Here is an 18,259-nt window from a genome sequence, read left to right as displayed (position 1 = left end):
GGGCTGGTAAGGCCAGAGGTAGTAGTCACAAAATTATGGACCCAAAGAAGATGCCACCCAATGCCTGAGAACTGGGTCTCTATACTATAAAAGGCACTCTGCAGATGGGACACATTGAGGACCAGGTCAGCTGGATTACCGGGAGAAGAGACGAAGCCATCACGGGATCCCGTGGGAGGCAGGTCGGGAAGTCAGAGCGTGGGATGCAAGGGCAGAGGAGGTGAAGGGCATCGCAGGTGGTTCCAGATGCTGGAAGGCAAGCAGACTCCCCATGGGAGCCTCCAAGAGGAGGCAGACTGGCCGAACCTTCAGTTTAGAGCCTGGCTCCCTCCGCATCCTCAAGTGAGTCCATCTGCGATGACCTGCAGCCCTCTGGCACAAACAGCAAGTGATACAGAGACACCCACACTTCCCAAGAGGAGGGAAGCTAGGCCCCATCCCACCAACGGCAGAGACACCCAGTGCAGGGCCTCCTAAGGTCTCAGCACAGACTGGCCAGTCCCTTCCCTATTGCCTTACTCCCTCTTGCCTTGACCATCTGCAAGCTGATTGCTAGCCCTCATCCACTCTTGCCTTCTGGTTAGGACCCTCGAGGAAAGCAATGCTCGGGGAAAACTGCCTCTTAGCAGGAATGCCCCTGACCCAGATAGATGCTTGACAGGCATGTGAGTAAGAAGCAGGAGGTATCCCGGGGCATAGTGAGCTATTTTCTCCACAGTAACAGTAATGCTGCCCATGTCTGGTGCCAGTGAGGAGGTCCTTATTTGACTCTAGGCTCTTGTAGGTAAAGCCAAGTTCAGAGGTGGCCGTGTTGGATTGGGGATGCATTAGTCCAGTGGCTGATGTCCGTGGAAGAGAGAAGCACAAGGCACGGGAAGCAGGCACTGTCAAGAGTCAGACCCTGCAGGAATGCAGTTGTAGGCTAAGGCACGGAGAAGCTGAGAAGAGGCAGGAAGCACTGGGCCCTGCGACCTCTGGGTGCTGCAGCTCTCTGGGCACACCTCGACAGTGGCCTCAGAACCATCAAGAACTATGGCTTGACCGTCTTAATTCACCTGTGCTAACCCTTTATCCAAAATACCTGGAAGGGTAAGTGTGGCAGCATAGGTCTGAAATCCCAGCACTCAGGAGACTGAGGCAGGAGGATCATGAGTTCAAGCGTCAACCCTTAGCCCCCAAAGGACTTTGATCCAAAAAAGGGAAGACAGCATGCCTGGGATCAGGTTTTAGATTTCAGACTCTTTTTTTTTTTTAATTTTTGGAACATCTGCATATACTTAATGAGATCTCGTGGATGGGCACCAAGTCTAAACACAAAATTTGTTTATGGTTCATGTATACCTTTTACATGTAGCCTCCAGGTTATTTTATACAAATTTTTAAACACACCTGCATTCTGACTGCAACCCATCACGTGAGGTCAGATGTGGAATTTTCCACTTTGACATCGTGTTGGTGCATGCAAAGTTTTGGATTTTTGGAACATTCTGGACTTCAAACTTTGGGTTAGGGATGCTCAATCTGAGTTCTGTTAACAGCACCCACAAGAGGACATGGGGAGAGTCGGGGGATCATCCTGGTGGCCAGTCAGCTATGCCTGACACTTGCCATGATGTGTAGGGGATAATTATCAATTAAAGTAAGAATCATTATACTGGCTGTATTTAAAATCTCAACTAGAGCAGTGAACCCTTTCAGACTTAAGGGAAGACATTACGTTTTCCTTCACCCTGGCTTTGGGGGTTAAAGTTCACAGGAGCGTCCAGGCTGAATCTGCCCACACCTGGATCCCTAAGGACAACGTCTTAGTGAAAAACCAGGTCACCCAGAAGTGCAATAACACTCAGCTTCAGGACAGCACAGAAGAGAAAGGCGGCGTGTTGCAACCCACACTGTGGAAAGAGCCAGAGCAGCAGGTAGGTGCGCAACGACGAGAAGAAAACAAGAAAACATAACATCTTCTCCCAAAGTCTGAAAGGGTTCGCTGCTCTAGCTGAGATTTTAATTACAGGCAGTGAAATGATTCTCGTTTTAACTGATAATTATCCCCCACATTAGGGACTAATGTCAGAGTGTTGGGATCCACTCCCCGTGCAGATGAGGTGTACCCTGTAGATTTCAGCCCACTGGGTGCCCTCCTCCCTGTGCTCAAGGAGGTGGCCCTGCAGGACCAGGACACAGCTCAGGAGCAATGCACCACACAGCATGGAACTGTTTGGTGGTGGCACCTGGTATGTTAGTGTACTCCATGGTGACAGGAACACCAGCACTCTATCTCAAACAGCAGTGGAGCTGGATAATATCTATATTTATAACAAGGGCAGAGGAGGTCCAGCAACTACTTTAAGGTTGTTCCCACAAGCAGACAGGTGGCTGGGCGCTTGAGTCAAGTATTTCAGGCCCTGAACCTACATAAGACGTCCTCAGCTTCAGGAGGCCTTGGAGGGTCCCGCAGTCTGAGCAGACTCTTAAAGCAAGTGCGAAGGTGCTAGGGGAGCTGTTACAAAGTTCAAAGTGAGTGCCATTGAGGGTTCCCCAAGTTCTACACCCATCGCTACTATGGGGGGCAGAGGCGAGCTCATGGCCCAGGGCTGCGGCTTTGTGCTCAGCAGCTGTGCAAGCACCATTTGCTTGGATTTGCTGAAACACGCTAACTGAGGACAAGCAGTGAGAGGTGGGGGCGGGGGCATCCTAAGAATGGGGATCAAATAAGGGGTCAAGAATGAACTTGACCCTAACAAACAAGTTTCACCCATGAATACCTCTGGGAAGGACACCCAAGGCTAGCTTTAGTTGGGATAGCAACCACCCCGCCCCTCGCAGACCTGGACTCAGCTGAACTATCCCTCCTGCTAACATCAAAGCTGTCATTCCGGAATGTTCCCCAGGGGAGATGTTGATCTGTGATGATTAGGTAGCTATTCCCAGTTCTCCCTAAAGAAAGGAGAGAAGGAGAAGGAGGAGGAGAGGGAGAGATGAGAAGGGGAGACATCCTAGAAATACCCAGGAGCCTGCAGTAGTGGGTCCCAACTCAATTTGGAGCTTGATCATAGAGAGGCCTGCAACCCAAAGGTAGGAAGGACCTTAATGACCGGGAAGGGACATGGAACAGACAGAATCCTGTCTTTTCCCACTAAGGACCAAAAGCAGCAAAGGTGTCGCTCTGACCACGGCATATGACAAATGGCAGGTGCAAGGGCATGTCTCCAGCCTTGTGGAGGAGAGGTTGCTCTACCTCCAGGGTCCCGTCCACATGTGTCCCCATAGATCTCACACAGCAGAGGGAGGTTACTAAGCAGACGCACAGGGGGTAGGAAGGGAAATTTAGGAAACCTGGTGTGGGGGGGTGATGGACCGGGGGCTTCCACTTGAGATACAAGGGGCTGTGTTGAGAGAAGCCAGCAGATACCGGAAGGCCAGCAAAACCTGGGTGTGGAGAGCAAGGAAGGGGCCTTTGGAGTTATAGGGCCACAGCCCTCAGGGCGGGAAACAAATTTCTACCAAGGAATATGAAGTGCTCGCTAGGAATGAGCTCCAAGTCATTGCTGGCTGGGGACAGACATGAGGATGAGGGAGTCTACCTTATGGGACAGTGGAGCAGCAAATAAAGAGGACACGTGTGAAGTTTAAGGAAGAAACCAAAAGGTTTCTAATGAGAAAGTGCAAGAAAACCTTCTAGAACCTTCCTAGGGCAGGGGACAGTGGATTCAGGGGACGTATAAAGGGTAGATATAGATGGACAGGAAGACAGCAGGTGAGGAAGCTGGGAGATGGGGGTCAACATGGGAGCTCATGGCCACGTACACAAAAGTATTTAGAAAAAAAAAAAACAGTGTCCCTCAAATGAAGACTGAGAGGCCAAGCGTGGAAGGAAATAAGCTTGTAATTGTTTACAGGCTTGAGAAATTATTTTTATTTATTTATGGAGTGGGGCAGGTGTGGAGGTCAGAGGAAAACTTGTAGGAGTTGGTTCATCCTTTCTATAAGAGATCAAATTCCGGTCCTTAGACTTGGCTGCAGCAAGTGCCTTTACCCACTGGGCCATCTTACCAGTTGGGACTGAGAAATTAAGGGGCTATCTAATATGCATCCAGAGCATAATAATAATACTTCAGAGAGGTCTGAAGTCTTCTTGTCTCATTCCTTTCCAACTATGAGATAGTTGCTGAACCCAACCCTGGTGGCAATGCAGAGCTGTAGCTTCAGGGACACACCATAAGGGGCCAGCAGCTCCCTTCCCCTTACAAACACCACGGGATCCAGGTGCCTGAGCCGGGCACACCTCTAAAGCCAGGATGGTTTCAGAAATTCAGGAGAGCTATCTGGAATACGCTCCCTGGCGAATTCAGAGAGCTTTCCCTGAAATTAATTGATGCCTTCCTTCTGCCAGCTCCTGCTCCTGAGCCTCCTGTCCCACGACACAGGAAGTCAAGGGCTCCCAGCACTCTTGGGCCAATTCCAACCTCACCTTGCGGAGGCCTAGAGCTCCAGCTCAGCTTACCAGGGAGCAAGAAATTAAAGCTGCGTGACGACAGCGTTGCTTTCATCGTGAAGAAATGAGCACAATTACCTCCATGCAGAAAAGAGAGTGCTTCAAAGGCAACACGGAGGAGAGGGAAGGAAGGGAATCGAGGAGAAGTAATCACTCTTAATTAGTTTTATCTCAGGGGAAATAGCATGATGTTTTCCAGTACTCAAAGAGAATCAAATTAACCTCACGTCAATCACCACATCTCACTGAGATGAGGGATGTGGCCACCGTCCCTTTACCGTCCTTCTAGAAATGACTTTGCTGATGAAGAGGAAACCTGAGAGCTTCGGAAGTCAGTTGGCTGCATCCAACGGCTCAGCCATCATTGCTGGGGATCTGAAGGTCCACAGAGCCACCGTGGCCTTACTTACCTGCCCCAGCATGGTCATATCATCCCCTGAGGACCTCTAACAGGTCAACTAATGGTAGCCCTGGGATGAAGCCTGGAAGTTGTCACATGTCACCCTGCAGATGACGAAAGGCGGGAAGGAAAAGTCCTAAATATCAGCGAAAGAGAATGCACCAAGTGACTGAGTGCTAGTCCACAGAGATAGGGTAGAGTCCGACTGAACGCTGCTCTGGCAGACAGCAAGCACTCTGCGAATATCGGCAGCAGGTGCTCGGTGCAGTAAATGTCTGTGGCAAGAATGGGCATGATGAAGAAGGGCGGTGTTTACTCCCTGGAGGGCACCAATCTTCCCTACAACGGTGGCCTCAGCTTCTCTGTCTGAGAGTTTACAAATCATTCCACACAGGGCCAGATGACAGGGAGGGACTGGGGAATGAGCCGCCTCACCCTCAAGCTTCTTCTCCAGGAGAGAGCTGATCATGCAGCTAGCTGGGTCTCATAAGACCTCCAAAGAGATAGATGCCCACTGAAGCCTGGGGTCGGGGGTAGGAAGGGTATGACCACCCTGTGTCCTGTTGGTAGTACAGAAAAATTAGCTTGGCTAAATTCAGAGCAAGGAGGAGAGGCAGAGGAGGGGAGACCCCCCCAAACATGCATGTGTGTGCACACACACATTTTCCCCAGCACTTCAGGTGCACACCGACAATTAGAGAATCTCCTAGGCCTCTGCCTTCCTTCCTGCTCACCACCAGGCACCTGAGAAGCAGGAATCTGGGATCAGCACATGCCAGACAGCAGGAAGAACTGCCCACATCCTGTTGGCATTCAGCCACAGACAGGGAGGGGAACAGAACAGGGGTGGGCAGCCAAATGTCCTTCTCCCTCCTCCACGTTCCCAGACAATAACCAACTTGAGATGCCGATGGGCCAACCTGGCAGCTCAACTCACGCACTGTGAAGTTCTCCAAGTGACGTCCCTTCCTCTTTAGATGCATAAGACCACAGATACCCACTTCTATTCTCGCTACCTAGATTTCCCTCTCCTTGCCCCACATGCACCCCTAAAACCTCCAGTGCAATTAATGCTGTGCTATATGCAGATAAGATTCCCATACTAGAGGACCCTCGGGTGTCCATACTAAAGTCCTTAATTACAGACAGAAGAATCTCCAAGTCACTTCCAGTGCAAATCAAGTTCCACCTAATCCCCAGAGAGCCTTCCAGAAAGATGATCTGTTCACCATTGAACCTATAGGAACTGGCTTTCCAAATGGAATGTAACTGTACATTACAGGAGACCAAGGACCAGAACAAGATCTGTGGGTGCGCAATGCCATTGTAAACTGCTCTCCACGGCTGCCTCCTTATGGTTAAAACAACCGTTGACTGCATTTGAGGAGGCTGGTCTTCAAGACTGGTCAGGACATGCTGAGCTAAGAGCATCTTGAGAAGCGGAGGAAGGTGAACCAGTCTTTGCAGCAACGAGGCATGACTAAAACTGCTAACTTCTTTCAGGACCCATGCGGTTAAAGGTTCACGATTTCTACCCTGGCTGCACAGTTTTGCACTAACCAGTTAAACTGGAAATCTAGAATAACGGGGCTTTAACTTTAAAGCCACTCACAGCTAGCTGAGGTCGGTGGATTGCCATGATTTCAAAGCAAAGCTCGGCGTGGGGGCCAGACCATGTCTCAAAACAACAGAACCCACTTAGATGTAAACATGGTATCTGACGCATTTGGGTGTCAACAGCAGGTCTCACCTAGAGCCTCCCTCCTAAAGTCTTCATGAAGAGGATGACACAAGCCCCCCAGAGAAGATGAATGAGGCCTGGGAGGTTGGCAGCCAACAGCTTCCCTTGCTAGCTAAGGAAACTGCCACCTACAGCCACCTTAAAACGCGCAGAGCTGACACTTGTGCCCAGGACCTGTCTTCTAACATCATGCCTCTTGGGACCACAGGAAACCCTCATACTTCACATGTGCACTGTGAACCTCTGGTGCAAAGTATAGGTCAGCCCCTGCCAGTCCATCCCCACGCTCCCGACACTCACCAGTAAAGTCCTCAAAGCACTCGCAAGTGTAGCCACCCTCTCGGCTCCGGCACCGGCCGTTGGCTCCACATGGGCTGGAGTAGCAAAGGTCAATTTCAGTCTCGCAGTAGTCGCCGGTGAAGCCTGGGGGGCAGCGGCAGCGCAGGCCAGTGATGGGATGGATGGGTCGGAAGAGCACCGTGGTAGAGCTGATGAAGGGTGCCGAGCTGTCGAACCTCAGCACGGACACACACTTCATGTAGTTCTCACAGGGCTCCCGCAGGCAGATGTTGTCATCAAAGGGCAGCACGCGCTGGGCAGAGATGGTGGTCAACAGTGTCCGGTTGAGGTATATCTGCTCCTGCAGGTCCTCGGATGGGAAGAAGCGGCCACGAGCGCCACCAGGAAGCAGCGCTGAGAAGGTCACGTTCAGGATGTTGGAGCTGACGTCTGTGTCATTCTGGATGTTGAAGACGAAGATGTCATCCTTGGTGGTGGACAGTACTGTGGCCACGCCTTCTACAAAGAGGGATAGCAGCGGGGACAGGAACTTCTCCTGTGACATGTTCTCTAGGCGGACGGTGATGCTGTTGGTCAGCATGTCATCTGTGATGATGGTTACCCGCAAAGTGCAGAGAGCCGTGACACTGTGGATGCCATCTGTGGGACACAAGGAGACCTGGGGTCATTAGGATGCCCAAGACAGCAAAGGAACCTACAAACCCACGCCAAGAACAGCCTTAGATACACTCAGCAAGGGAGAAGCCAGGCTGGGTACCCCCATTCTCACTCCCCACCTTGACCTCGATACTACTGCCCACACACACCATCCCAAATCATTACAGCTCCCAGTGTGCCCTTTTCTTATTGAAACACTCAGTGGTCCAAAACCACAGAACAGGGTACTCCGGGGACCAGGACGATTCAGCCCCTTAACACCCAGGACTCCCCAGTTCACACATTTACTCCAGCCATGTGAGATCTGGGATCCCGACTGTACCCACTCAACCCCATCCCAACATGGACAGCTCACCCTGCCCTAACCTCCTCTCTCCCCACAACAATTCTTCCCATTATCCCAACCATCTTAGCTCAAACCCACCAGCAGGTCAACACTGGCTCCACCAGGGAACAGCTCTCTACTCAATGTGCCCTGTCATGGCTTAATTTATCTTAGCCTATCTATTTGTATCTTTACATGGCCAGCACACAGGAATGCTGGATAAACACTGCCTTACGAGGGTACTAAGAGCTTCATCTGTAACCATTTCATAACTGCCAATGCAATAGGACCACCTTCCCCCATCCCCACTGATGGACTGCTTCCCTTTGAACTCATCAGCACAGAAAGACCAATGCAACCATGGTCCAAGGGAGACAAATTCAATTTCACACTGGAAGCAGAACTTTGCAGCATTGTCTACAAGGTGTTGGTTTTTATGGGTGTTGACAGAGGTTTCTGTCCCGCCTGGTCTCTGCAGCCATTCAGTCCCAAAGAAACACAAAGAGATCTACATTAATCATAAACTAGTTGGCCTATTATCTCAGGCTTCTTTTTTTTTAAACATTTTTCTTTTTTTATTTAAAATTTATTACAGTGTTTCATATACATGCCAAAAGTGGGCACCAGATCTCGTTACAGATGATTGTGAGCCACCATGTGTTGCTAGGAACTGAACTCAGGGCCTCTGGAAGAGCAGTCAGTGCTCTTAACCTCTGAGCCATCTCTCCAGCCCCTAGCTAGGCTTCTTATTAACTCTTATGTTAGCCCATTATTCTTGTCTAGGTTAGCTATGTGGTTTGGTACCTTTATCAGTGAGGTATTCTCATCTTGCTTCCTCTGTGTTTGTGTTACTACTGCAGACTGACTCTTTCCTTTTCCCAGAATTCTCCTGTTCTCATTGCCCCACCTACATTACTTCCTGACTGGCTACTGGTCAATCAGCATTTTATTAAAATACAGGTAACAAATCTGTACAAGGTAGAAGACCATTGTCCTACATGTGGGTATGACAGGAGCAAGAGAGAAGAGGTCACAGAGATTTGAGCCACGGCTCCAGAAAGTGTCTGAGGCCAGGGAACAGGTGGAAGAGCTGGAATCCCTACAAGGAGGCTCTAGGATGCCACACAGAAAACTGAGTTTAGTGTAACTCTAACCTGAGGTTAGAGTCAAGGGGTTACCTGAGTCTCAAAAGAGACTCCGCACTTTCACTTTCATACCATGTTGGAGCTGTCCAAGACTATGGGGACTTTTGAAGTTGGACTGAATGCATTTTTGCCTGTGGGGGACAGGAGTCAAAGGTTCTGGGTTTAAAGTGATGTTTTGGGTGTCAGATTGATGGGGGTGAACTTGTGGTTCTTATATTGTCAACTTGACACTACCTAAAATCATGGGAGTCAGTGATGGTATGTGTAAGAAGGATTACCTAGATTAAATTAACTCAGGAGGGAAGGTTCACCCTAAAAACAAGAGGCACAAGAGGGGGAGCAAGCTGAACACCAGCTTTCATGTCTATTTGCTGACTGCAGATGCTACGTGACCAGCCACCTCCTGCTTATTGGCCAATGCTGGCGCCTCCTGTCAATCATGCCTTCTCCACTGTTTTGGACTGATAGTCCCTCAAACTGTGAGCCACAACAAACTCCTTCCTCAGGAAACAAAAGGTCATACAATGACAGACACTGAATCTCTTCCAGTGCTGGAAACACACCATGAGGCTAGGTACCTGGAATTCCAAAACCAAATGAAAAGACAACTTTAGTTGTGAACCTAAGCACATAAACCTCTAGCCAAGAATCAGGAGACAGGTATGCAAGAGACAGGCCACTGGGATGCCCAGGACACCCAGGGAAACTGGTGGCTCCTAGACACAGGACATCAGTGAAGGGCTCTACCCAAGTGGTTTCTCCTTGCCTCCTAGGTGTACCTCAAACCTGAGAAACACTTGCGAAGTGGACTATTTCCCTGGCCTATCTTAGACTCTTGGCTGTCTGGAGCACAAGGATCCTCACCCACCCTACCACATGTGTTTCTCAGGTTTGAGGTTCACCTAGGAGTCTGAAGACAGAGGTTTGAGACTGAAAGACACTAGCGCTGAAGCTGACATCTTGCATTTGATCCCCAGGGACCCACGCAGCATACCAGAGGCGCTGACTCCTCATGGTGACCTGACCTCCACATGCAAGCTGTATAAGCCCGGATACTCACACATTCCCATTCATAGTCTCTCTCCATTTTTTTTTTAATTAGAGGAAGGATGTAATGGGGCTAGACAGATGTCTCAGGGTTTAAAAGCAGTGGCTGCTCTTGCAGAGGACCTGGATTCTGTTCCAAGCACCAACACAGCGGCTCACAACCATCTATAACACCACACTTCTAGGGGAATCTACACCTCTATCTGGCCCTGTGAGCACCAGGCACACATGTGGTACATATATGTACATGCAGGCAAGACACCCATACACAGAAAATAAAATTTTAATAGAATGTGAGCATTCCTAATGACACTAAGATGTATGATTTAAGTGTATTTAACAAAATTTAAAAATTTTTTAAAGGCTGATTATAACCCAGGGGTATCACTAGGCTACGTGTAGGGTTTACCCATCTCCAGATCTGCCTGCCTCAGTTTCTCTCCACCATCATCCCCATACCTGTCATGGTGAATGTCTTGAAATACAGCTACATCACCCCACTTCCCTGTGGCTGCTAATGACACCTGGAATAAAATCCATACCCAAAACCCCACCTACGGTACTTCACACTCTGTGCCCACGGCCCTCCCTCATCACCATAGTGATACCATAAGATCACCTGTCATCTTGCCGTCACTCAATCCACCTCAGGGACTTGGTGTATGTCCTGATTTTTTTTACCTGGACTGCTGTGTTCCTCATTATCCACCGGCTTCTCCCTCCCCACCCAGGTCTCAGCTACCTGCACCTCACTGAGTACCCTCCGACCACACGTGTCCCTCACTGGGGTGCTTCCTTGTTAAGCATCTTCTTGGGGTCTCCATGCTGAACACCCCTCCAAATCCTCACGTCCCCGCTTTTGCTCCTTGTTCAGGAGTGGCCACAGTCTCACTTATTTCCACTGTCTGCCTCTGAGAGTCCTTAGAACAAGACCTTTCAGGTTGCATTCTGCAAGTACTGTGTGCACTGATACTTCTAGAACATTCCCCGAAACGCCTAGATAAACCAGTGTGGACGAAGGGGGACAGCAGAGAATGGGAGCCTGCTGGTTCCTCCACTCCAGCACTAACACAGGCACGAACAACACCCAGAGATGGTGTTGTTCCACCCAGCCATGTTTTTGTAGCTGTTTGGTTTGGTTTTGTCACAGCCGTTTGAGTAGAACAGTGCTCGCTTCCTGGTGGCAGGCTGTTACAAAACATTCTTTACCCACACAGTGATTTGTTTGTCCTGGCCTAGGCTGTTAAAGGTCCTGTGATTTTAAGCTAAGAGCCCGGACCTCCTTTCTCCTAGTGCATTGTGTTATTCGGAACCAGGGTGGAGTGGGGACTCCCAAGTCTCAGCCCTTACAGGAGCAGTCCAGAAAGGCATAGCACCAAGAAACACAGCAGAACAAGGAACCACAGCCTAGGGGATACCTACCTTCATCCAGGGACAAAGCAAACACACACCTGGAGAAACAGCTTTTGGTACTGATGGGCTAGAAGCATGACCCACGCGCCTTACTGCCAGCCCCGATATTAACTTCCTCCAAGGCCGAGCCCAGAGGTGTGTGTGGCTTAAGTGGTCTGGGTTGGGTTTGTGGGTCAAGCCTGCAACTGACCTTGCCTTCGGGACACAGACCCACATGCCTATCACCAAGGTATCACTGCAATGAAGGACGAGCCAACTACACAGTGAAAACAAGCTGGGTTTTCCCAGCAGGGGCTCTCAACAGGGCAGATCTAGATAACAGGGTATTAGAAGGGAGGAAACCACCACTTTTCACAAGATAAAACAAGATCCCATTTGCTCATGAGCACGGAGAACTCACCCTGGGTATTCTCTGCCACGTAGATACTGGTTCTGTCTACGCCACTGACTTTAAATAAACTATCCTAGTGCAGCTTTAGGTTTGCTTAAAATGTCTGAAGAGAGGGGCTGTGAACACCACACACTCGCCCTCCCCATTAACTACATCACGTATTAGTGTGGGACAGCTCTTGTCATTTGTGGGCCAATATCAATGCCTACTAACCACAGCATACACTGCCCGCGGGTTTGCTTCGCATTTTTACCCACTGTTTTCCTGTCCAGGTGCCCACCCAGAATCCCAGATGACATTCAGGCACAGAGCCTCTGGGCTGTGGCAGTTCTCAGGCTCTCTGTGCCCCAGGCCCCAATGGTTTAGAGTGACTGACACTGCTCAAGCCTTTGAATGTACAGATGCGGAGTGCTAACTTTCTCCTCTGTACCTTCTCTTGTTTGCTTTTCTGCGGCCAGTTTGGGTGTGCAGGGTCAAGATGATCAACTTTCGGAAAGTTCTGGGCTTATGCAGCTTCCCAGACGAGAGCTGAGGACTTTCCTCCACCCACATCTGTGAGACTGGTGCAGGGGTCAACCACAGCTGCCACTGGCTTTGCAGCAAACTCAAACAGCCTGATGCTACAGCACCCCCAAGCAGCCCGATCCAGCTTCTCAGATGTCATTATGCTGCCTCTGACAACAGGAAGAAGGCAGACACTATCCCAGCGGGGGCTCTCAATACTTGCAAGCACTTTCTAGGTCTCCACAATTAGGGGAAGAGCCTGATGCCTGATCCTCTAATAGGGGGAGGGGCAGTGGCAAGAGGATGGAGGGCATCCATAACTATGTCCCAATGGCAGACCTACCTCTTTGGGAGCTAAAGACTCCCCAGTGTGGGATGGGAGCAGGAGCTGGAGCTACCGCTTTGGAACCCAGTGCAGGTGACTCCACTGAGTCACCTGCTAAGAAGCAGAGAGTATAGCCATCACTGCCATCACCAGGAGGGATGGAACTTGCTTCACAGAAGGGGGCATGCAAAGAAGAAAAGGTGACAGGCAAGCCTGGCAAATAAGAGGGAGGAAGACGTCTCTGTCCTCAAAGTGCCATGACACAACTGGCACCAAGCAACTCACAACAGTACGATCAGCCTCTCCAATCTAAAGCCAAACCAGAATCCACAAGTGGTCAGAGCCAATTCCTGTGGGTCCCTGCAATCCCGGGACTTGGGAGACTGAGGCAGTGGGATATCATGAGTTTGAAACCAGCAGAGGTTACAAAGTACCATCTGGGGACACAGAGTGGGGCCTTGTTCAGGGACACCAGTCACTGGACAAGGGCTCTCTGCATCCCATATAAGGCAGACTGTTTTCAGCTAACGCCCCAATCTGAGACTCCAGATGGACATGAATTAGGGAGTATTATTTAGCATAGAACGCATAAAAACCTGGGGTCAACCCCCACTGCCTGTGGCAGGTGGGAGAGATGGCTCCGAGGTCACAAGAGCAGAAGAGAGACAGTGCTGTCCCTGCCCCTCACCAGCTGCAGCACTGCAGAGAATGGTCCCTGCACCTCGCCTAGGCAACACAGTATAGCTAGTCAAGACGTCCACCTGTGGGAGAGCCAATCCTGAGGGCGTGAAAGCGGGAGAACTGGCCCCACTCCTGCTCATTGCTGCAAGGGGTTAACTAGCTGGAGCAATGCTGGGTAGCTCACCCTGGTGGTGAGGACCCGAGAGAGCTTGCAGGCTGACCAACCCTGCAACTACCAAAGCCCAGAACCAGGGTTATGAGTTGCCCCACGCAAACATCCACCTAAATTATGATCTGTAGGAGCGTATGAAGGGACTGGTCCTTCAAACCCAAAGCTGAAGGATTTCCATGACACAGGGCAACAAGAGGATATCCAAGAGTCCTAGTGCAGCAGGCCCAACATCAATAGTGTAGCAGAAACCAGCAGCCTTGAACCAGACCAATGGCAAGATCTTTGTTTTTTGTTTTATTTATTTATCTATTTATTTATTTATTTTGGTTTTTCAAGACAGGGTTTTTCTGGGTCGCATTGTTGCCTGCCCTGGAACTAGCTCTTGTAGACCAGGCTGGCCTCAAGCTCATAGAGATCCTCCTGCCTCTGCCTCCTGAGTGCTGGGATTAAAGGCATGCGCCATCACCCCCTGGCTGACAAGATCTTTGAAATGAAGACTTGAAAGTAAAAATAGATGTGTTCGGGTGGAAGCTCCACCCTAAGACCCCTCCCCACCTCTTTCTCCAAAACCTGCTGCATCTCAGAAAGTCCGCCAAATAATGACCCTTCCCCAAGAGGTGCTCAAGACCACTCCCAACAGGATACTTATATTGTCCTCCAGAAATCAGATGTGTGGTTTTCCAGTCTTCCTTTCCCATTTCCTCTCTGAGGGGCTGAAAAATTATCCTGGAGCACTGTATCTATTAAACCGGGCTTTTTCTAATTCAGTTTGATTTGGTCTGATTTGGATTGCTGCATCGGCGGAGAGGCTTATCAGGGCACAGAAAGATTTCAATACGGACAAAAGGGATTACTGCATGACTCTCTGTGTCACACTACAGCTTCCATGACGAGATTTTTCCTTTTCCACCTGCCTTCTATTTTCTATTTTTCTCTTAAATTTTATTTTATTTTGGGAGGGGTTGCAAGGGCAGAGGACAGATACGAAGGGATGGGTAAATGAATGGGATTGAGATGCATGATGTGAAAGACACGAAGAATAAATAAAAAGCTTAAAAGAAAAAAAAGGACAACCACAGGGCAACAGGGTCATAGTTGAAGCAAGACCACAGAGGAGGAGATGGACGTCCCCTGGATGCTGCTGACCTTGTGGGATTTTGATGCTTATGCAAAGCAGGAGGGAGTAACCATAGGGACAGGTCCTTACCAGTGTGGACAGGAGCACAAGAGGCGCCTACAGGTAAGGCAGAGCAGCACAGACAGCGGGGTATGCCCAGCTGGGCCACGCCTATTGCTAGACTTAAAGGCCCTGCCAACGGTAGGTAAGGTGCATGGAAGAGCTGGCACAGCCGAAGACTAGGAGTAGAAAAGGTCAGATGCTGACCTGTTAGACAACAAAGCCTTGGGAACAAACAGCTTGAGAGGAAGCCAGTGCCATCTACCCACTGGATGTGGAAGCCCGTCCCTTTTCTAACTCTAATCTGTGATGGCCTTGGCATTCGGGGAGATACACCGCAGCCAGCCACAGATTATAGCCAGACCCTGTGCTCCTGTCCCCAGTTCCTATTATTCTCCAGGACTCCACAGGCACAAGGCCCCTGGAAACTGTGGCTCTCAGTGCCTCTCCCAGGAGTCAAGAGGGGAGGGCTTTTGAGTCCAGATTGAGACTAGACAGCAGGTGCTATCTGGCTCCTGCCCTGAGGACATCTTTTTTATTTTAATTTCCTTTCGCCCTTCTCCCTGGAAAACAAAAGCTGGATGTCATGGGACAAGGTGGCAGGAGGTTTCAGGGTGTAGTCAATACTTAGGAAGTGGATAGGTGGCGGTGAGAATATTGCTTCTGCTCCATTTGTGGGGAGCAACAGTGCCCCACCTCCCCAGCCTCAGGATGGAGACACAGGCTATCAGGAATGGTTCCGCACACTGGTGCTGTGACAAAGCAGGCCACCCATGCTGGCTCGGGAAGGACCTATGTTCACCTTGCAGTCAGCACACAGGGTACCACAGGGGTCTGCTGCTGCAGGACCTCTGTTGCCAGGGATGCAAAGGACAGAGCCAGTGGCCCTTTCTCCCGTCCCCTGCTGGGTCCTGTTTCCACTGGTTTCTCCTGACCCACCGTATTCACTCACACTTAGGATCTCTTTTTTTTTTTTTTTTTTTTTTTTGGTTTTTCGAGACAGGGTTTCTCTGTGTTTTTTTTTTGGTTCTTTTCTTGGAACTAGCTTCTGTAGACCAGGCTGGTCTCGAACTCACAGAGATCCGCCTGCCTCTGCCTCCCGAGTGCTGAGATTAAAGGCGTGCACCACCACCGCCCGGTTTAGGATCTCTTCCTATTTGGAACCCACATCCTATTTTTCCATGGCTGTCCCCTGGAGCTGGAGGCGGGGTCTCCACACATACTTTCTTCTACTGGTCCACTGAGTCTGTGCCAAAATCCAGACAGCCAAAGCGATTTTACCCCTACCCCTGCCCCCGCCCACTGCTAGTGCCTGCTGCCTGCCCGCCTCCACACACACTTACCACTGCTCACATTCTTACACCTGTTCTGGGTCCCACACTTCTTCAGGCAAGCCTGTATCCCAGCCTTAGGAAGCTGGTCATGATAAGCACTACCACTCTTAACAGCGGAGTCTCTCAACACTCTTTTTAACTTAAAATGTTTCCAGGCTCCACCCCCACTCTATTCCTGGGTCCTCCGCGACCTGTGCCCCTGAGAGGAGACTGCCAGGCCTCGGCACATAGTCTCCCTCAGGTCACCTGGCATCTCCCTGCTGTCGGTGACCTTCCAGCACCTGCCGGGCTTGTCCAAGACTCCAGGGCCCACCAGTACGGTGGCCTGCCCCTTCTTCCTAACTCCTGCCTCCAGAATTATCCTCTGAGGCATTTGTCTTATTTAGAGGGGAGAATACACATTCTGGGTCACAGGGGAAGGCAGCCCCAAGGTTGCTCCTACTGCTGGCTTTATAAACGATGCCACTTAGTGTTCGAAAGGACAATGACTTGTAGGGGAAGACCGTAACAATGACTTGCTATGGAGCAGAGGCAACTCCTGAACATCCAGCATGGCCTTGTTCTAGACCTCCGCATCCTCTGCAGATGTGGCAGGGACAGGAGTTCCTGTAGGCTGCTCCATTCCTGAGAATTCAGGGATAGGGATGAGTTGATCCACCCAAAGACATGAGAATCCTAGGCACAGTCCCCCACAGCACTGGGTACGGAGTTCAAGAGACAAAACTGCCACCTGCCCACCCACGGTGTATCTTCTGCATCCTCAGTCTTCCACCATGAGTATCTGCCTCCTGCTGGAGCCTGGACAGGCGGAGCCCCACGTTCTGGAAGGGCTGAGTACGTGGCATGCTCCAGCCAGCTACCATGGGCCTCACACATCTGAACCTCTCTACTGGGAACACGTAGGCAGCAAAAATACCAAACCATTAGCACATTGTGGGGCAATCATCTGAACGTTGGTGCCAGAGAAGTTAACTGGATGTGCAGACAATTTGGTCCCAGGTTGGGGACAGCTCAGGCGCTGACAAGCCGTCACCCATCCTGACCTCTGGTTTGCTCCACAGAGAACCAGGTCAGCTGCTGTCGGTCTAAGCCTTAGAACATCTGCTAAGGGGTTAAGCGGGGCTGGGAGCAGTCAGGTAGAGAAAGCAGACTCCAGCCCAGTTGCTTTGCAGCCTTCTCTGCTGCCACCACGGCCACAAACAAGCCCACACCCAACATGTGAGGAGCCTGTCTGCCGAGACCCTCTAGAACCCCAGCCAGTACTGGGGCGGCAAGGTTCCCCCAGCGGGTGTGGCCTGTGACCCCCCCCATCAGCAGATCCTTCCTCCCACACTGAGCAAGATCTTAGCCAGCCTCAGAATCAGCCAGCCTGTGGTGAGCGCCTGAAACTTCAGAGCTCCAAATCTGCTCGTCCAAACATAACACCCACTTCTCTCCATGCTCATTCCGTCTCCAAGATACTGTTACTTAGCACCTCAAAACCTTCTTCTAAAGGGAAGGTGCCAGACACAAAAGGTCACATGAAATACCCAAACGGGAAATGCCACAGAGGCAAGAGAGGGGAGGCAGGGTGACTAAAACCACGGGTCTCTGATGAGAGAAATGTTTGGGGTCGGGAAAGAAGAGGACACTAGAGAATCACATGCTGTTGTGATTCTCGAAATGATTTGTTTTATCTCATGTGAATTTATGCAATTTGGGTTTTTTTTTAAGTTTTAAAACTTTGTACAGATTTTTTGGAGGTTATTTTTATTTTATGTATATTGGTGTTTTTCCTGCATGTATATTTGTGTATCATTCAATGGAGGTCAGAAAATAGCACTGGATCCCCTGAAACTGGGGTTACAGATCGCTGTGAGTCACTGTGTGGGAGCTGGGAACTGAACCCGAGTTCTGCGCAAGAGCAGCCAGTGCCCTTGACCACTGAGCCACCTCTCCAGGTCCTGTCTGCTTTTGAGGCAGGATCTCATGCAGCCCAAGGTGGCTTTGAACTTGCTAGGTAGCTAAGGATGACATTGAGCTTCAGAGTTTCCTGTCTCTAACTCACAAGTACTAGATTATAAGGATGCAACACCAAGCTGGGCATGGAGTTGCACACCTTTGATCGCAATGCTTGGGGGGCAGAGGCAGGTGGATCTCTGAGTTTGAGGCCAGC

General features: G+C 50.3%; 1 protein-coding gene across 1 annotated transcript in view; it reads right to left on the bottom strand.

Annotated features, from left to right (window-relative positions):
* Nucleotides 1-18,259, bottom strand: part of Celsr1 (cadherin EGF LAG seven-pass G-type receptor 1) — a 137,372-nt gene that overhangs the window by 69,921 nt on the left and 49,192 nt on the right. Inside the window, exon 2 of the mRNA XM_026782502.1 lies at nucleotides 6,934-7,572. Coding sequence (XP_026638303.1) covers nucleotides 6,934-7,572 — 639 coding nt within the window. The remainder of the gene's footprint in view (nucleotides 1-6,933; nucleotides 7,573-18,259) is intronic.

This window comes from Microtus ochrogaster, chromosome 15 (genome assembly GCF_000317375.1).
Source record: "Microtus ochrogaster isolate Prairie Vole_2 chromosome 15, MicOch1.0, whole genome shotgun sequence".
Taxonomy (NCBI): domain Eukaryota; kingdom Metazoa; phylum Chordata; class Mammalia; order Rodentia; family Cricetidae; genus Microtus; species Microtus ochrogaster.
The sequence above is the reverse complement of the archived record's forward strand: the minus strand, read 5'-3'. Positions and strand labels throughout refer to the sequence as shown.